The 21,159-nt window shown below is 39.9% G+C and overlaps 1 protein-coding gene across 1 annotated transcript; it reads right to left on the bottom strand.

Moving 5' to 3' along the window:
• Positions 1–1,705: 1,705 nt before the first annotated feature.
• emg1 (EMG1 N1-specific pseudouridine methyltransferase) lies at positions 1,706–9,704 on the bottom strand. Its single transcript, XM_028809986.2, has 5 exons — positions 9,532–9,704; positions 4,663–4,764; positions 4,410–4,551; positions 3,972–4,183; positions 1,706–1,922 (listed from the first exon to the last, which is right to left on the bottom strand). The coding sequence occupies exons 1-5, from the start codon at positions 9,682–9,684 to the stop codon at positions 1,809–1,811; spliced, it is 723 nt and encodes a 240-aa protein (XP_028665819.1). The 5' UTR covers positions 9,685–9,704; the 3' UTR covers positions 1,706–1,808.
• Between the last annotated feature and the right edge of the window lie 11,455 nt (positions 9,705–21,159).

Genomic DNA, 21,159 nt, shown 5'->3' with positions numbered 1-21,159 from the left:
ACCAGCGACAGGGTCATGGCTAAAGAAGGGTCACTGATGCGTCTGAGGAGAGAAGGCTAGCCCACCTGGTTTGATCCCACAGAAGAGATAATGAAGTACAAACTGCTGAAAAGCATGATGCTGGCTATGAAAGATGTCAGAACGCACTGTGCCCAGACTGCCCATGCTGACCCTTGTGTATTGGGGAAAACCTCTACAACAGGCACATGATTATCAAATCATCAGAACTGGAACGGAGAAATCGAAGAAGGTTGCCTGGTCTGATGAATCACATTTTCTATTAGATCATGTGACCACCAGGTGCGTATGTCGTTTACTTAGGGAAGAGATGGCAGCATGATGCACTATAGAAAGAAACAGTTCAAGGGGTTGGCTTGGCTTCCAAACTTCCCAGATTTCAATCCTATTGCGCTTCTGTGTCATGTGCTCGAAAAAGAAGTCAAATCCAATGAAGACCCCACCTCGCAACATACAAGACTTAAAAGGATCTGTTATAAATGTCTTGGTGTCAGATACCACAGGACACCTTGAAAAGTCTTGTGGAGTCCATGCCTCAACAGGTCAGAGCTGTTTTAGCTGTACAAGGGCAACCTAATATAAGGGTGGTTTAAATGTTGTTGATGATCAATGTATAAACTGTACATACATACACAAACTTATAAATCTATAATAGAGAGCAATGGAAGATCGCAAAAAATTATATAATGGAAACCAATCACATCTTGCAAAAACCCTCTCATCAGTGCAAATGAAAAGTGTTAATGTAGTGGAATGGGTGGTATTTGCATTAATAGAACAGACTCAAGTAATACATTCAGTAATTTCACTCTGTTTATAAAGTGTATAATGTCAGAAACAATATATAGAGAATTTTTAAAAGCAATACATGCGCAATTGACATGTTTATAAATGTTATAATACCATATTATTTTAAAGACAAATCTTTAATTTATGGGAATAACCTGTTAACACCTGCATAAGGAAGAAATACAAGACCACTGCACTTGCTTTTACATATTTTGAAATTTATTTACTCAGCACAGAGAGTAATAAACTTCTAACTATAAAAAGTATTTACCCTTTAATTTAAAGGCATATCTACAGCACAGTAAAAATGTAGGAAGTAAAAAGAGAAACATGAGACGTCTTCTCCATAATATTATATTAGTATATTACAACACTAGATCTACCTATTGAAAATTAAAGTAAAAAACAATTTTCTGCCAATTTATACAAAATATAATGTTAGGCAAATTTGATTTCAACCAGAATGAAAGTTTACTATACAGCAAAAAGGAGAGTGACATCTGGTCAACTTCATTCACTTGGTGATTGGTCGAAAACTTGTAAACTGCATGTGTTGACCGGACAAACCAGCACCCTATTATAAGTTTTATAACCAAGCTAGATTAAAGATTTTGTCAGAATAAAAATGGCTTGGTCACCCCTAGCATTATACAGTCATATGTACACATGAGGCAAATCAGGAAATTCACAAAAATACATATTTCCCTTCTTATATTTCAAACAGACTTAATATTATAATGATAAATATATATTGGTAAAGTGGGACCCTGCAAACCACAACATACCGTACCTATCACACCATTCCAAATTAAATTTTTCTTCAACTGGAAGCAAAGCATATTTTTTCTCCAGGTAGGTAAAAAAAAAAAAAAAAAAACTTTTTTTCCCCCAAAAGATATTGATAATAATGGACACAAAATGTCCAGTAAATCAGTCCTTTATTTAAAACAGGAAAAAAAAAAGACAAATGAAAACCAGAAAGAGTAGATGGTCCTATTGTTTCAAACAACACCCCATACTTCCTCAAATGCAGTACACACTTTTGCACAGGTGAGGGCAGCAGAGAGGGGATAGTTACTAATTGAGACCATCTTCTCTGTATAATCAACATTGATCTGCAAAAAGAACAGAAAGTGAATTTAAAAAAAAGTATTTATATTACTATGCCAACATCTAGTCACTGTACCAAATTATAAAAGTCTGGGAGTTAAATGTATGCTGACACAGAGTAGAAAAAAATCTACACTGTCCCATTCATACATGTCATTGGCAACATTTACTCTACTGCTTGTAAAACCTTTTATCCTGTATTGAGATAAAGCACAATAAATGTTATCTTTCTGCCATATTTTGTTTTACCTTAATGGAATTGCCCAATAGTTTCTTCTAGGTTTATAATTTGAAATTCTTTGTAAATGCTTTGTAATTATTTCTCACTTTGGAGGTACTATATAACAAGTAATTTAAGTAGCATCTAAATTATACAGACTTTAAAATAATTATAACATGCACTTTTTAATAGGTGTTAATATATGTAGCCTACTTGCTTCTAAAAAAAAAAAAGGCCATCATGGGAAGCTACCATGCAGTGCAAATGTAATTATTTTTCAGTGCTTCCCAGAATCAGGAATGCTAGTCTGCACCACAGTACATTGGAAGAGTTCAGAAAAGGGCTGGCCACAGTGACTTAGTCAGCCAAACGTTGATAGACCCTCCAACACTCCAAAAGGACAGTGAGTGCCCAAAGTTTGCATTTTACAGGATTTGCTTAAACAGCTATTTCTGTTTAGCTCAGATTTTTTCCACCTTAGGTACATGATTATTAGTAAGATAGTGACAAATTTTACTAGTTAACAATTTAACATTTCTGACAGGGTAAGATTCTCTCAAAAATGCAGATTGGACAACTGACAAGAAAAACACTATTTCAAGATGCAACATCACAAATATGACACATCATAAGTAATGTATAATGTTGCAACCACCACACACAAGACACATTTACAATAATGCAAGTAAGGCAATTGGAGACTGAATTTATGACTTAAAAGTCTATAATAGGCATAATCATTTCATGCATGTTTATTCATTGTAACACATCTTTAAAAAAAAAAAAGGAAAATTATGTGCACTGCAGTGAATGTTTGTGGTGATTAGTGTAGCTGCCAATTTCAGAGCATAGATTGGATATTCTTCCCATTTCTTCACAACCAGTTCTAGGGTAAATGAACCTGATAGTACATACAGGATGAAAAGCACGCCTCCAGTAAATTACAATTAGAAAATATGGACAGACTACTTCAGAAAACAAAAGAAAATGTGATGAAGTAAAAATGCTTAACTGGTCTCATGGATGTATTTAGAACATTCAGTAGGCCTTTAATTCAAAATGCCTGCTAATTCGTAACATTAATGATAACAGGCAAAGCTATGCTCTTGCACAAGATATGAGTTTGGCCTCATCACAGTACCCAGCGATTTTCAGTTACAGTATTTGTTTACATAATGTTAGTGAGTCGGGGCAGTCCTCAACTCAAGCAGTGTAGTCTAACATACCCAGTTACAAAGTTCAACCAGTCTGTGACTTACCCCAATACAATGAACCATGTTTATCTTTGATCTAATTTGTATGGACAGGCAGTGTGTGCACAATTTATAATGCAGGCATGAGAGATGAAGAATGTAGATGTTTTGGACCATACAAAATGAAAACAGGCTTGCTTGTCCTGCTTGCTGTATCACAGCAGAATGGGGGTAAAAGGGCTGAGATTGCAGCTGAACTCAATATATTGTACCTGGAAAGCCTTTGTACAGTAACAATATTGTCAGACAGCACATTACTGGCTGTCAAAATGCAATACGCTTGTATTCCTTTGGAAATTTGTAACAATGCTGGAAAGTTAAGTCATGTAATTTGTCAACAGCAGCAATATCTACTCATGTCATTTTACATACTCAGGTGCCAAGATCACCAACTCTAGTTATCCATCTTGACATTCCCTTTGACTAGAAATCATATAATGTGTCATCGGGTTTTAGAGGCTAAGCATGGAGAGGTTGCCTTAGTTATAACTGTCAACAGCAAAGGCCAATGTATGTTTATACTGTATACAGATTGACTAGAAGGGTCAATTAAGATGAAAGCAATATTATTTATAACTTACTGAGCCATGAGCAAAAGCTCCAATCACAATGACACATGGCTCCGACTGGGGTACAAGATCACGAGGATTGACAGGCGAACTTTGAGAACTAAATGAGGTACCAATCTTCATACTTCCCACAGGAAGGTGATCTAAAATTGGGTTCTTGATAACTTTCAGCAACTTGTCAGGTCCATCTGAGGCACGAACACTAAGTTTGTGGAGCAACTGAACTATGGAACAGAAAAATAACATTGTGTGAGTGAAATGATTGAAACAAAGTAATAAATAAGAACAAGAAGCAATCAGCAATAAATGAGGAAACAATACAAAAGAATCAAAAAGAAACACAATTGTTGCATTCACTGCAATATAATAGACTAAAAAAATCACAAAGTGTTTCAGACACTATAAAACTGTCATTAACATTTAGCACAGGTAAATATAAAACAAACATACCCATCAATCCACAAAAGCGATCAAAGGTCCGGGGAATGCGTGTCTGTGGATTGATCTCTATTAGAATATTTTGCTGGGTGTGGATGTAAACTTGAAGCAAGCCAGCTCTGTTCAAGGGACTGTCCATCAACATCAGCAATGACTAAAGAGAAAGGAAATTTTTTATTTTAATTTAGTAATATTGGTGGTTTCTTAGCTGTTTTTATGATTTACTTAGAATTTGTTGGCAAAACAAGATAACCTTAGCAATTACCTGATGAGTAATGTCAGGTCGTACAGAACCTAGGTCTCTACCATTTTTCAGAATTATGTTTTTGTGTTTATCGCAATTTAGTAGCTCAAATGTTTTTCCAACCTGGTATAAAAAAAAAAAAAGTCAATAGTTCAGAGTGAACAAATAGTATTATTAACACAAACAACGTTTAAACAATTTACTATAAAACCTTTGTTCCATTTAGTGTCGCATAGTGAGACTGATTTAAAATTTTAACCTCAAGACTCAAGTTAATCTCCACTACCACTATTATAAATTTATTGTTTTAAAGTTGGACTATCAAACTTGTATTCACATTTCAAATATGCTTTAATTTGTGTCTGTTTATGCAACATTGTTAGATTTTTCATATTTGCACATCTCTTCTATGAACAGTCTTTTCATATTTTTGTTTGGATTGTTTTAGTTGTTATCAATGAAATGGAAAGTTTTATGTCCAGTGAGAAAGAGCTGGCCAGAGCACAACTTGCTAAAGTGCTGCTTTCAAGAGCACTTCAAAACCAATATGTACTTCACGCAGAAACAAATATTGGATACATTACATACAAAACCTGACATAATGGAAGAGATAGCAGAGAAGCATATAAATGCACTGTGTCTTCTTGTGTTTGTCACACACTGAACAATTGCTAATTTCAATGTTAATTTCAGACTACATACTTTCCTTTCTCTGATGTAGAAAGGCACATCACACAACAGATCTTTACAAAATCCATATTTATTCCTATCAGCAACAATAAATATTACATGATCAACTTAAAAATTACTGGCACCCTTTGTGAATTTTGAGTAGTACTAGGGTGTTGTAAAACAAACATCATATATGAGTCAAACATATGGGAAAACCATATACTTTTAACACAATCACTCTTCAAACACAAAGTTTATTAAGCACTGTGATTTCTTTCTGCAAAATATAGAAAATTACTACTATTAATATTTCACAATGCCTCCCCTTACGGGAACAGTCTTAAGAATGTTCCTGAAGTGTGACAAGGTTGCAGGACAGTTTTAGGGAGATTTTTGACCTGTCCTCCACAAAAAAACACTTCCAAGATCTTTGATAGTGTTAGGTTTGTGCTTGTGGACTTCCCTTTTCAATTCAGACCAAAAAGAATTCAAGTCCAGAGGCTAAGATATTATTGTGTTTGTATTGTATTGAAAAATGACCGTGGTAAAATAAAAGCATATATCTTTCTTATACTCTATATTTTAGCTCAAAATATGACCTGTTGCATGTGGTTAATTTTAAACATTGATCTTTGCTTGTTTCACAAAGGATGCCAATAATTCTTGAGTTGACTGCTTAAGCCTTGGGGATTTTAAAACTCTTAAGAAGAAACCTCATGACAAAATTGTGAATGGATGTCACTTTCAACTATGACTAGAAAAAATTTCAGTTTGCTTTTATTTTATGCATAATGAATATTGATACTTTGGCTTGTTTTTTAGTTGGTCTCTACGCATACTGTATTATCTTAAGAGCTGCAGTGTTTACATGCATCTTTAAAACAATAACCAACAGCAACTATCTATAAACAATTGATTATGTTGGTGAGTTCTGCTCTCTCAGGCAGTGTAAATCAGCCAAAACTGCAAGACAGCTATAAGAGCAAAAGAAAAAAGTCTAAAAATAAAGTGCAGATCCCTAGTCTCAGAGCCACCACTCCGCGCATGTGGCTCCGCGCATTAAGAGGTAGACAGTAACTAAATTACTGGCTGCTGTGTCAAAAGCATGACTCTGATTAACCTGATCAGAGATGAGAATGAGATGCCATATTGGAGGGAGGTGGACTGGCTGGTCAGTTTGTACGTCCTCAACAATCTAAACTTGAACTCCCTGAAAACAGTGTTTAAGGCTGAAGCCAGGAAGTAGGATGAGGGAGTGTATGATACGTATCGTCCACAACAATATCTTAATTGTTGTTTTAGCGATGTGTGAGCTGAAATTATAGAGTATGTCACTCACTTTGCAAAAAACAATCAAAAACACGCATTCACTGTCTCATGTAACATAACAGGATAAACTACTGCGCATGTGCAAAGCAAAGGTATAGGCGTGCACAATCAGTGTGAGGCCAAAAAAAAAAAATTAAAAAATCAGTTTGAATGAATTAACGTAATTTTGATTATTTTTATTTCTGTAAAAAACATATGCCTATCGGGCTCATTTTAATTCACATGCTGTCTTGGTTGAGAGTCCTGGATTCCAAAGCACTTTTTTTTTCTTTCATTATTTAAAACAATCACACAGATCCCCGCCTCCTCACCCCACTGCGACTCAGGTATAAAGTACGTACAATAATGAGAACAATGTTAAAGCATTGATGAAGGGGAACAGAGACGCTGTGCCTGCCTATAAAATTCTACTCGTTTTACTCAAACCGATGTATACCTCTGAATCAACCACAATTGGGTGAAAAAGAAAAAAAAAATGTCTTGGCAGCTATTTAAAAAAAAAAACAAACAAACACAGGAATTCAGAGAAGGCGAGTCTCTACACACTGCCGTTGAAAAAGAGATCAACAGCTACTTGATGATACCTGAGGTGGACTGATGTAAATACACTTCAGTGGCGGAAAACACAAAAAGTAAACTTGCAAAAAAGTATCTGTGCATCTCTGCCTCAAGCAGCCCTTCTGAGAGGGATTTTCAAAACCAGAGGAAATGTTGTAACATGTAACTATGCTGCTCTGAATCCAGATGCCATGGACAGACTGGTGATTCTGTCACAGCAATTGACGTTTGCTCAGTAGAATTTTTTATAATTTCTTTATTTTTATCTGATATCATTGTGCAATATTGAACAGAACTTGAAGTTGTAATTTGTTTAAGAATGTCAAAGGTTTGGGTTTTTCGTATCTTTGTGCAATATTTGTCAGAACTTGTTTTAAAAATGGTATAGTTTTTTTTTTCCTGTGCAGTATTTGTCAGAACTTTGAATTTTTACACAATAGTACAGTATGTAAAAGTTTTGTTCTTGCTTGTATGCCGCACAATTTACCTTACAGCAGAGCAATTTATATTTATCCAGATGTTCATCCCCTGTCGTTCAATTATGATTAGTATTTTGTCCCCTATGGATTCATATCTTGCTTACATTAAGGGTGAGTGTTTAAAATGTTTCGATTATTTTATCATATTATTTTATTTCTTTTATTATGTTTTGTTGGTCTTTGGTGTAAATCCTTCAGGCCACTTTGAAATGATTTACTCATGCTTACACTGTTTGATCTCAGTAACACTTTGACTGGTGATTTTAATGATTTTGTGTTATTTCTCTTAAGTTTTAAATAAAGCTGTTTTACTTTATTATTGTTTCTATTAACCACATTAGTAAGCTACAATTAATATCCTATTAACAAGACTAAGCTGGATCAGTAAGACTTTTACAAACACGTTTTTAAATAAAGACTTAAATAAAGTCTAATTATTGATATCGTCAATGTCCCAGAAAATTCAAGATATAATTTTTTGCCAATAGCAAAGAGCTACCAAAAATACTACCAAAAGCTACCCAAAAAACTACCAAGAAGCAGAAACCTTAACAACTTTTAAGAATTATCTGGATGAGATACCGGGACAGCTTAGCTATTAGTTAAAGAAAGAAGGCTGATGGACTGAATAGTCTACTCTTGTTTGTTAAATGTTTTATGTTTTTACTGTATGTATGTTGTAAATGACAGTGGATTTTACGATACATCTCTCACCTCCTGCACTGCTAGTTATAAACGGTGTCACTGTGAACAGGGTGAGATTACTTACATTTTTTGGCACAGCTGTCACTCACAGAACTGGGATGAAAACATGACTGTTCTTATCAAAATATCTCAGCAGCAAATGTTTTTTCTATCTATCAATTTAAAATGTTTAACCTGCTCCAATCAGAGCTGTTACTTAAAACATTCTCATTTTCTCCATAACAGTCTGGTGTGACAATGCAATATTCACTGGAAAAATAAACCACAGCATATTACTAGGACAGCGCAAAGGACTGTAGACTTGATACTGGATTCCATTGCCGTCCTGTAATCAGGCAATAGGTTGTTCTTTCAGTTATTACCATTGTACTTAACTGTACCTTCCACAGTCCAAAGACATTAAGGTTTGGTGCATTGGCGATCCTAAATTGTCCCTAGTGTGTGGGTGCCCTGCGGTGGGCTGGCACCATGCCCGGGGTTTGTTTCCTGCCTTGCGCCGTGTTGGCTGGGATTGGCTCCAGCGGACCCCCGTGACCCTGTAGTTAGGATATAGCGGGTTAGATAATGGATGGATGGATGTAACATCAAGAGAACCTCCTAGTATCTATGTTGACTAGCAATAAAGATAATGTTAAAGAAAACTCAATAGCATCTTCCTCCCCTAAGGAAAGAAAACAGATGGAATACAGTAAAATGAAGAGCTAAAATAAAAAAAAAAAAGTGTACAAAACGAAGATCAACGGGGACTGACAACAGTGCTGCTTATTGGTTTGTTATCGCACGTTATCATTTACTGCAGTACCCTCAGAATAAAGGTATAAGGCTGGGTATTTGAATTGGTGAAGAGTGTCTCGTTAATTGGCCACCCGTGTATGTGGAAGCCAGGAAATATACGAGAAATACGAAATAATACTGAGGATCACCTTAGAAACACGGAGCTCTGACCTGTATATTACTTAAGATGCCCTCTTATTTAAATGGCATTTTCTTTAAAGATGGCTCAACAGCTAACAGGAACTTTAACCAGCTAGTTTACAACTTGATATTAACTGCACGTAACCACAATAAATATAAACCTGTATGGCTTGAAATAAGCGGATTAACGGCCCGTTTTAAAATAATGGCTTGTTTGTTAAATCAGCCTTACTTTAACTGTTTCGAGTGAGGCTCCTTCCAGGACTACTACAAGTCTCCTTTCTGACATTCTTTCATGCAGGGTACGAAGATGTTTGGGTTTAGGTTTCCGACAAAACTCATCGTCTTCATTTCCAGCACGCTTTCCATTCCTGGGAGTCGCCATGCTGTCGAATGACGTTGACTCGCCGGGCACACGAAAATGAACGACGCGCTGCAGTGTTCGCGCGCATCCTGCTCATAGGTTAGTTACTGCCATCTGCTGTTCGGAGGTTTGAGGTGTGCTGGAGCCACTCTGAGGGCCACATGGAGGATAGCGAAGAATTCACTCGTTTCAGAAAGTGGGCAAAAAAAAAAACTCTATGGGGCCCTCCATTTCACACTCCCCAACTCTCGACATAGTAAAATGTATTGCCATTTTGATGGCACAAAGTCTAAATTAATAAGATCAAAAGGGAAATTTTAATAACAACAAATCCTTTATTTCAGTTGTGTAAAAAAATAATTTTTATAAATAAAACAAAGCAATAAATATATAATTTGTATAGTAAATAAAAAAATAATAATAGAATATTCTCCTCCTCGAACCGCCACCTTATCGTGGTAGAGGGGTTTGCGTGTCCCAATGATCCTAGGAGCTCTGTTGTCCGGGGCTTTATGCCCCTGGTAGGGCCACCCAAGGCAAACTGCTCGTCACGGATTGTCCATAACGAACACCATGTTCAAGCATAGGGGTGTTCATATGTGCACTTGGCACCAGGACACCCTAGGCCTCAGTTCGATGATCGACTTGCGGCCACATGTCTTGGACACTCAGATGAAGAGAGAGGCGGAGCTATCAACTGATCACCACCTGGTGGTGAGTTGGCTTCGATGGTGGGGGAGGATGCCGGTCAGGCCTGGTAGGCCCAAATGTGTTGTGAGGGTCTGCTGGGAACGTCTGGCAGAGCCCCCTGTCAGAAGTAGCTTCAACTCCCACCTCCGGCAGAACTTCGACCATGTCCCGAGAGAGGTGGGGGACATTGAGTCCGAATGGGCCATGTTCCGTGCCTCTATTGTTGAGGCGGCTGACCGGAGCTGTGGCCGTAAGGTGGTCGGTGCCTGTTGTGGCGGCAATCCCCGAACCCGTTGGTGGACACCGGCGGTGAGGGATGCCGTCAAGCTGAAGAAGGAGTCCTACCGGTCCCTGTTGTCCTGTGGAACTCTGGAGGCAGCTGATAGGTACCGGCAGGCCAAGCGGAATGCAGCTTCGGTGGTTGCTGAGGCAAAAACTCGGGCATGGGAGGAGTTTGGGGAGGCCATGGAGAACGACTTTCGGACGGCTTCGAGGAGATTCTGGTCCACCGTCCGGCGTCTCAGGAGGGGGAAGCAGTGCAGTGTCAACACTGTATATGGTGGTGATAGTGCGCTACTGACCTCGACTTGGGACGTTGTGAGTCGGTGGGGGGAGTACTTCGAAGACCTCCTCAATCCCAATAACATGCTTTCCAATGAGGAAGCAGAGCCTGGGGACTCGGAGGTGGGCTTCCCCATCTCTGGGACTGAGGTCACCGAGGTGGTCAAAAAACTCCTTGGTGGCAGGGCCCCGGGGGTGGATGAGATACGCCCGGAGTTCCTCAAGACTCTGGATGTTGTAGGGCTGTCTTGGTTGACACGTCTCTACAACATCGCATGAACATCAGGGACAGTGCCTCTGGATTGGCAGACCGGGGTGGTGGTCCCCCTCTTTAAGAAGGGGGACCGGAGGGTGTGTTCCAACTACAGAGGGATCACACTCCTCAGCCTCCCCGGAAAAGTCTATTCGGGGGTTCTGGAGAGGAGGGTCCGTCGGATAGGCGAACCTCGGATTCAGGAGGAACAGTGTGGTTTTCGTCCTGGTCGCGGAACAGTGGACCAGCTCTACACCCTTAGCAGAGTCCTGGAGGGTGCATGGGAGTTCGCCCAACCAGTCTACATGTGTTTTGTGGACTTGGAAAAGGCGTTCGACCGTGTTCCTCGGGGGATCCTGTGGGGGGTGCTCCGGGAGTATGGAGTACCGGACCCCCTGATAAGGGCGGTTCGGTCCCTGTACAACCGGTGTCAGAGCTTGGTCCGCATTGCCGGCAGTAAGTCAAACCCGTTTCCAGTGAGAGTTGGACTCCGCCAGGGCTGCCCTTTGTCACCGATTCTGTTCATAACTTTTATGGACAGAATTTCTAGGCGCAGCCAGGGTGTTGAGGGGGTCCGGTTTGGTGGACTCAGGATTGGGTCACTGCTTTTTGCAGATGATGTTGTCCTGTTTGCTTCATCAGGCCGTGATCTTCAGCTCTCTCTGGATCAGTTCGCAGCTGAGTGTGAAGCGGCTGGGATGGGAATCAGCACCTCCAAATCCGAGACCATGGTCCTCAGCCGGAGAAGGGTGGAGTGCCCTATCAGGGTTGGGAGCGAGATCCTACCTCAAGTGGAGGAGTTCAAGTATCTCGGGGTCCTGTTCACGAGTGATGGAAGAATGGAGCGTGAGATCGACAGGCGGATCGGTGCGGCGTCCGCAGTGATGCGGGCTCTGCATCGGTCTGTCGTGGTGAAAAAGGAGCTGAGCCATAAGGCAAAGCTCTCAATTTACCGGTCGATCTATGTTCCTACCCTCACCTATAGTCATGAGCTATGGGTAGTGACCGAAAGAACGAGATCGCGAATACAAGCGGCTGAAATGAGTTTCCTCCGCAGGGTGTCTGGGCTTTCCCTTAAAGTTAGGGTGAGAAGCTCAGTCATCCGGGAGGGGCTCAGAGTAGAGCCGCTGCTCCTCCGCATCGAGAGGAGTCAGATGAGGTGGCTCGGGCATCTGATCAGGATGCCTCCTGGACGCCTCCCTGGGGAGGTGTTCTGGGCACGTCCAACCGGGAGGAGGCCCCGGGGAAGACCCAGGACACGCTGGATGGACTATGTCTCCCGGCTGACCTGGGAACGCCTCGGGATTCTCCCGGAAGAGCTAGAAGAAGTGGCCGGGGAGAGGGAAGTCTGGGCATCTCTGCTCAAGCTGCTGCCCCCGCGACCCGACCTCGGATAAGCGGAAGAGAATGGATGGATGGATGGATAATAGAATATTTTAAATGAAAAAGTAAATAAAATGGAAATAAATGTATGGTAATGCAAATAAATACAACTTGCACATTGTATTATTTTAAAAAATAATTAAAAAGTACACACTGTACAAATGTAAAAGGCAAAAAGTGTCTCATAAAGGTATTCCTGTAACTTTCAAAATTTTTGTGTGTAGGCTCTAGCGACAGCAAATGCAGCCAGCATGTCCTCCTGGTCCAAAGACCTTCAAACACAATCTGCTGAAATTAGTGCTCAGGCTGAAAGCCTCTCCTGGAACATGGTAGATCTCAAGTAAGACTGAATTAATTTTAAAGGTGAAATACTTTCGTCCCCAGAGGCAACAGAGATAGGAAGAGTCAGGACTGCAGAGTGCCTACATTTTGACTTCTTAGACCTCCGTCTCGCTGTCACCCACTCACTCTGTGGTTGAACTGGTACTGCTGATTTTGACTACACACTGACTAAAATGGGGCCTGGAGAGACTGACTGAAGCCAAATCAGAAATGACAGAGTTTTCTAAATGAACCAGGTCAATTCAGTTTTTGTTACTAGACATCATCTTCATGATTTATTAAATCAGCTCTGATTACATTTCACATTACTAAAAAAGTAAGGTTAATCATAAGAACTCTTGCAATGGAGATCAGAGCAGTGCCGATGGTGTTATTGTAGTGTGTCGAAGCTTTGCTTCAAGAGGAGTTCCCTAAAATTTCTTATTGCAATCAGTTTATGTAAATGGACACCCTAGTCTGTGGCTCCAACAAAATTGGCTGCCCCGTCTCATCTGTCTTATCACCTAAATCTCTGGTGTGTTTACATATGCTTTAATAACTCAGTTATTCACAGAAACCCAGTTTCAAAAATACATTGCATACTCTTATTCTGGTTAGAGAAACCGGTATGTAGGTCTCTGAGAAACTGGGTTAACACACATAGTTTTCTCTATCAGTAACTCAATTATTTGGCCATGTAAACTCTTAACCAGGTTACACTTAAAGATTTCATAGTCTGTGCATGTCCTTTCTTTGCATATTTATCCAGCAGCCATGGTTAGAAAACAGTGAAAGCAGTCACAAGGATAAATTTCCTCAGGCAAATGCTGAGACAATCGCATTGTTCCTTCTCCTGGTTGAAATAATCAGTCTCAATATTTCAGGAATCTGTCCATTTATATTGATGAGCTGAACGTACATTGCTAGCTCAGTCAACACAATCTCGAGAGCAGTAGGATAACACGTTAAAAGTAACATGCATTATGTAGTCTGATTATTTTTTAAAGTAATGAGTAACCTAATCCAATACTTGTCTTATTGAAGTAAAAATATCTGTGTTATTATTATCCCAACAACACTTGGTGTAAGGTGAGAAGTGCATGTGCTAAGTCCTTTGCAGAGCTCAATCACACAATGATAGATGGCTGGCAGGATGTGGGGAGGCAGCTACTTTTGGACACTGCCTCCCCCAAAACACTAGATGACAGCTCCCCTGGAGTGTAACGGTGCCCCAGATTTCTGCAGGGCATCCTGGAACTTGGAGTTCAGTTTCAAAGCCCTGTTGGGTACCGTGTGTGCCACCAGGAGGAGCTGTGAGAGGACCATAGGAGCAATGCCTCATCCATAGCCAAACTCCCAAGTCACAAGGATGGAAGCCCCAAAGTACTTCCAGGCTGAAGAAAAAAGACAGTTCTTCATTAGACCCAGAAGTGCTAGCAAGTCATGTGGTCGGAAGGACAGATGCACTTCTGGGTCAAGGACTATATAAAGGACTGCTGCAAACGAGCCAGAGTTGGGAGGAGTGGGACAGAGCTTGCTGGGAGGTGTGGAGGAGAGAATTGCATTTATAGTTGTGATTAATATAGTATTGCCTGTTTATTGTGGCAGAGGTGCTTCTGGGCACTATAACAGGAATAAAAAGATTAAAATACTTTCTTGGTGCTTTTAACCTGTGTCCAGTGTATTCGTCTGTTGGGCTTAAAGGGGGACAGCAACCCATAGCATCTTACAATATTTATTAACATACTTACAGTACATATATATATACTGTATATTGAAACAGTGTGATTGGATGACACAATGGCCAATGTCCATATGTCACATCTGTGGTGGGGAATATAAAAAGTATACACACACCAGCTGACTGAAACTGGCTGTGAAGATGGACAGAAACATGTGAAAGACAATCCAGGCAGGCTCTTTTAAAATGCTGATATTTGCTGAATCAGTATATGCCCAGAATGACCAATGACTACTGTCTGCAGAAGTTATGAGAACAGGGGAAGGTGTTATTTGGGCATAGTCCAAATATAACATGGACAGCTCTGTTGTAAGTTGCCCATACCTGGCAAATATGTAAATATGTGAGTGTTTATAATGAAGAGGATCCATCAAGAAGTGAGAAGCTGACCAAATGCTGCTCCCCATCTTGCGGTTCGTATTGCCGTCATCATCCCCCACTGAAGACTGAATGACGACTGTATGTTCTATTGCCTTCTCTTCAGCCTGGATGTATATGTATAAATTAATTATGCATTGTATTCTTTGGGGTGGAAATTAGAAGCAAGTTAAATACATATGTCTTTTTTTGTACCATATTGCTTTCATCTGATTGTTTCGGCCATGGTTACAAAAGAGATGGGTATGGTTTCAGTCTGTTCTACATCAATAAAGAACATAATTGTAGGAAGCGAGCGTAACCTGCTGGATACACAGAGTACGTGAAGGAGTAAATCTATTTATAAAACACAAGATGATTTTCATGTTTGGGCTTGTTTCTGGTCAGTTTCATGTGGGTTCTTATGTGGACTTAGGATTTAACCAGAAATCATTTTTAGTCGAATGTGCAGATTTTCATAGAAAAGAAGAAAAAAGTAATGCACTGTTTTTAACACATTACATTTTTATAATAATTATTGTGAACCCGTGGTCCACCAGAGAGTCCCCAAACCCCAAACACAACCATGAGGACAGAAGTTCTTAGTTAAAGCATAAGGTTTATTATTAACAAACTAGGGGGCTTCGCTCGCCAACCCCTGGTCTTGGGTAACACGAAATACATTTGAAATAGATTATTGTCTGTCTCGGTAATTGTTACATATGTATCATGTCCACTGTCACGATATCTGTAGGTCTATGTAATATATGTAAATGAGAATAGCAGTGTAAGTGTTATGTTATGCAAGTATAGAATGTCTTTGAGTTTGCGCAGATCTATGTATGAGATATATTGGAGTGTAAAGGCGTAGATGACGTACATAGGATATCTTTATACACAACACTTGTAGTAAAGATGGCGTGTTGTCCTTGAATGAGTATTCCTTGGTATGGAGTTATTATAATCTTAAAATCACTTATTTATGTTAGTTGAGCTCTTTCGTTTCTGAGCCGTGGCTCCTTCGCTTGCGGTGTATAGGCGCATGTGCCCTCCGTACTATCTCGGGTGTGACTATGCTGTGTTTTGTGGGGACATTTGGGGACTCCGTACTTTCTCTGGTTTGACTGTGGGGCGGGACGCCGAAGCCTCTTCTGTTTGTGTTTTCTGTGAGTACATATAGTATTGTATTACTGTAATGTGATTCACATATGCTGTGGAGTCCAGATCTTTGGGGCTTCTATACTATCTCGGGTTATTCCTTGCGGTGCTTTAGAAGCTTGTTGTAGGCGCCTGCACCTTCCGTACTATGTCGGGTTTGACCATGCTGTGTAGTGTGGACGTGTAGGGTTCTGTACTCTCTTTTTGTATCTCTGTCAGTCGAGCTCTTTCTTTCTGGAGCCGTGCCTGCTTTGCTTGCGGCATTTGAGATGCGTGTTGTAGGCGCTTGCGTTCATTGATTTTATCCAGGTAGCTCTGTTAGTCAAACTGTATCGTTTTGGAGCCGTGACCGTGTCTCCATTAGTTATACGTTGTTTACCGTTAGTAATATGGATATTTGCACTTACTGTTAATACGGAGCGTTTTCTGTGGTTGTACTGTTAGTAATGCATCACTGTAATGTGATTCACATATGCTGTGTAGTTTGGACGTGTGAGGATGCCGTATGTTTGATACGGAGCGTTTGTATATTCTTATTACCCATCTGGTGTCGAGCCTGTGTTTTCTGTGGTTGTACTGTTAATATTGTATTACTGTAATGTGATTCACATATGTTGTGGAGTCCGGATATTTGGGGCTTTTGTACCATCTCGGGTTTTTGCTTGCGGTGTTTTAGACGCGCGTGGACCATACTGTAATGTGCTTAATATTGTATTACTGTAATGTGATTCAGATATGTTGTGGAGTCCGGAGCTGTGTGGTTTCTGTACTATCTCGTGTTTATGCTTGCGGTGTGTTAGAAGCGCGTGGACCATGCTGTGTAGTGTGGACGTTTAGTTCAGAAGCGCATTGTAGGCGCCTGCGCCTTTCGTGCTTTCCCGCACCTTCCGTACTATCGTTGTGGACCTGTGGGGCCTCCGTAGCCTCTTCCGTTTGACTCTGAGGTGCAGCGCAGAATCCTCTTTTTTTTTGTGGCTGTGTCGTTAGTCGTTAGCTATGGGCACGTTGTTGCTTCACTTCTCATTCACATTAGTTGAGCTCTTTCGTTTTTGGGCCGTGACTCCTTCGTTCGCGGTGGATCAGACTTCGCTTGCGGTTTATGAGACGCGCACTGTAGGCGCCTGCGCGCTATGTCTCATGGTCCTATCACCGTGTACTTGCGTCAATGCCTTCCGGTTTACCATTCTCGGTTAGTAATATGGATACCTTACAAAAGGCTCCTTTAACAATATTGAACGACCAAATCACGATTCTTTCTCTTCTACCTCTCTTCTTTCTCCTCCACTCCTCCCAGGTGAGTGTTGCCTATCTCCTCTCCCGGCCCCAACTTGCCTGGTTGTGGCAGAGCGGCTCCTTTTATCTTGTACCCAGGAACACTTCTGGTCCTAGGGTATAACCCGACGGAAGTATTTCTGGGTCAATCGGAAATCTGACAAAGTATGGATTACTAATTCCAAAATACTCCTTCTGGTAGCCCCCATGGAACCTTCCCGGGCTGTTCCATGGGGCTGCAATTCCAATTATGCTTTGCAAGTATCTGAATGGGAATTCTGGTCTGGGTGTGCCACCATCTAATGTATCGAGGAAGCAACTTCTCTGAATACATTGTCTCCCTCTGTTCCTTACTTACATTGTCCTCCTGACTGGGTAATGAACCATGTCATGTACATGTTGTGATGCCAGCCCATGTCTGTCGTCCCTTACACTATATAACATGTTTGGTTACTCTTTTTGGAAGTAAGGAGTAATATAATTAAGTTACTTTTAAATGTAACCTCCACACTGACAGACTCCATGTGTGTTTTTGGATTTGCTGTGGCCAGTGATGATTTTTAATCTTTTTGCTTAGCTCATTTCTATAACACAGGAGCCGTTTAACAAAGGAAAACTCTGTAAATACACTTGTGCATTTAAACAGAGATTTATAAGAAAGCAGGTTTCTACCTTAACCTGGTTACTCAGCTTATCCCAGTTTTGTGTGTGGATGTAAAAGCACTCAATTTTACTCTAGCACAAATTTTTGATATTTTCTGTCTATTCAAAAACTAAAATCATTTCTATTAACACAGGTGATAACTAGAAAACATTTTACTATTTTTAATTAAAAAGTTAAAAACAGAAAAGCCCAATTATGATTTTTGTTTTATCATGGGAGGGTCCTAGGGTGACACTTTTCCCCTTTATACTCTTTCTTATGTAGACCTAACACATATTCTTACCAAAATAGTTAATCACTTCCCAATTCCTGTAACTTCAGGTAATTAGACAGAGCTCCATAACAGGCAAGAGAAAAGTATTATAGGTCAAATACACAGTGCCATAAAACAAAAGCAAAATAAAGTGTGAACACCACACAACCTGCTACTGCTAGATGTTACGTTTTTTCCGGGTGACCCATTTTTTGCATTGCTTAAGGTATCAGCCATAAGTCAAGATATTTCTTTTATTCTTTTTGATCAGCTTTTATACTGATTTTATAAAGGTAATCTAGGTATGATGTGGTCATCCTGTCTCCAAGACAACTTTTCCTTTATTACATTTAAATTTCTTGTCTCTGAAAATTCATTCATAGCTCATACGCTTCTGCTCTTAGAGTCAGAAGGTTATAGTGAGGTGTGCTTGTTTAACTAGAGGCAAGGGTTGTAAGAAGCGCTCTTCTGCATATTATTTCATTGAACTAAAATCATGTTTTTAAAATCCGCAGCTTTAGCTCAAGCTACTGACCTCATACTAGCCAACAGCTCAGCACGCTTGTATAGCTCAGAAACCACTTTAGCACTTAGGCTCACGAAATAGCAGAGCTAATTACTCTTTCTGCTTAAACTAATTATCAGATATTCAGGTAATTCTTAATTAAACACTAAAGCATTAGTGAACAAAATACATTTTCAGTAGCCAAGTAAAATGACCAGTTGCTTTAACATGAAAATAAAGCATCTTTAGAAAATAAAGCATCTAAAAGCATCTTTGTAAAGGTCCAATTTTAAAACATTATAAGAAAAGTCCTTTTTTTCCAAAAGAATTCTGCCCATTTTTCCAACAGTTTTCTTGACTGATCTTTGGTATCATCAGTGTCTTTCTGATCACATCCACCCCAAACATAGCATATAACTTAATTTCTGCACTCACTATAAATGATAATAGCCAGTATAAAGTCCTTAAAGGAACTGGGTAGGAACTGAAGACATCTGATATCTTCTATCATACTGTATATCTTTTTTTTGCAAGCCCAATTAATTCAAATTCTGCTTACAGCACAAATGTATGATTATTTTATCTCAAATGGCTAAATCATGAAAAAAAAAATCTGATTGTATTCTCTTTACAGTTTATTCAGTGTGACTGGGAAAGTATATACTGTAGAAAAAAAAAAAACATCCATCCATCTTCTAAACTTTCTTTATCCTGAGCAGGTTCATGTGAGCCATGGGAGGTAAGGCAGGAGCAAAACCTGGTCAGGGCACCAGTCCATTGCAGGGTGGACACACAAACACACATATACTAGGGCCAATTTAGCTTTGGAAATTCACTTAACCTGCATGTTTTTGGACTGTGGAAGGAAACTGGAGAACCTGTAGAAAACCCTTGTGGACATAGGACATGCACCCAGACTCCTTGCTGAGAGGCAGCAGTACTAACAGAGTACTGCTCATAGAAAAAAAAAAACACTCAGCATAAATTGCATTACCACATATGCTGCTGAGGCATAACCCATGCACTCATAAAAAATAATCAATTATATTACTAATTGCAAATCTTTAAAAGAATGTGGTCTGTCATAAACTTCATTAAATGCAACACATTTCAACATTTCTTTTATTCCTCCCAGGATGAACCTTCAATGCTGTGTAAGGCTAAAAGTGCTAGTTAAAACAATCAGGATGATGGATTTAATATAATTTACTTAAAGCCACATTACATGACTTCTGGTCTGAGGGGATGTCAGACTTAATGACCAGAGTACAATTTCAAATTTCCAAAGTATCGTAAGCTTGCTGCATGCTTAAAGCCAATTAATTAATTAGTAACTGTACAAAGGCTTTCCAAGTACAGCGAGTTCATCCACAATCTCTCCCCTTTTATTTTAATTTTTCAATTCTGTCATGGTGCAATAAACATGACATATCAGACAGATGAGCCTCTCTTATGCTTACATGATCCATAATACCCATGTTTCTACTTTCCTTGGGACAGCACTTATTGGTTGTTGTCTCTCCATTACACATGCACACACATAAGCTATCCGTACAACTTAAGACAAATTAAACCTGTTTGTCAGGGGGAGTCACAGACCATTGTCAGTCATGATGATATAAATAAAAAGTCTATGACCGAAATTCATTGGAAAAGTCCTGTAGTGTGGCAGGGACTAAAATGTAATATTTAATTATTTGAGGGCAGGGGTGCCCCAACATTCCTAGGACCCAAGCTCTTGGAGGTGGTTGATCTCCTTGTTAAATAACCATAAGAATTAGGACAGTTTATTAGTTTGGTCTTGTCCGTCACGGGAGATGAACATCTGAAGTGGAACTTCATTAGCAGCGGTGTTATTTTTTCTCTTTTTTTTTCATCATCCCGAGGTATCCTGTATTTACTCAACCCGAGAAGGCTCAATTACAGTATATGCAAGCATACAGTATGTAAACATGACCGGCAGGAAAAGGGCTCAGAAAGAAACGGAAAGGACAGCTAAAGATTCATCCAAGCCTAGACAGGCATCAAGCCCAAGCTCAAGGTACAGCCTTTCAGAGACTGACCTGGAACAGATAGGTGAAAGCACAGATTTCCAGGGACTTGACACTGCTGCACTGTCTCCAGCCAAGAGGGAAAGCAGGAGCGAATGTGTGAATCAGGCCAACAGAACTCGTCGTTGAAACTGAAAATAGCCTTACCTTCTGTGTTGTTAACTACTCCCCCAAAGCCAATCTCCCACCATCAAAACTGTACAAACTGTGCAATGTGTATCAGGTTGTCATCAAAAATATGCAGAAGGTATATCTTCTCGATTGTGACATAAGTATTGACGAAAATT

Source organism: Erpetoichthys calabaricus, chromosome 9 (assembly GCF_900747795.2).
Source record: "Erpetoichthys calabaricus chromosome 9, fErpCal1.3, whole genome shotgun sequence".
Classification (NCBI taxonomy): Eukaryota; Metazoa; Chordata; class Cladistia; order Polypteriformes; family Polypteridae; genus Erpetoichthys; species Erpetoichthys calabaricus.
Note: the sequence above shows the minus strand (reverse complement) of the source record. Positions and strands in the feature narration are given on the sequence as shown.

Excerpts from the sequence above, each read along its gene's own strand:
- emg1 (XM_028809986.2), bottom strand. The coding sequence starts at position 9,684 with ATGGCGACTCCCAGGAATGGAAAGCGTGCTGGAAATGAAGACGATGAG. Across the intron at positions 4,765-9,531 it reads CCTCACTCGAAACAGTTAAA|GTTGGAAAAACATTTGAGCT; the intron begins GTAAGGCTGATT and ends TTTTTATACCAG. Across the intron at positions 4,184-4,409 it reads TCGCTTTTGTGGATTGATGG|TTCAGTTGCTCCACAAACTT; the intron begins GTATGTTTGTTT and ends TCTGTTCCATAG.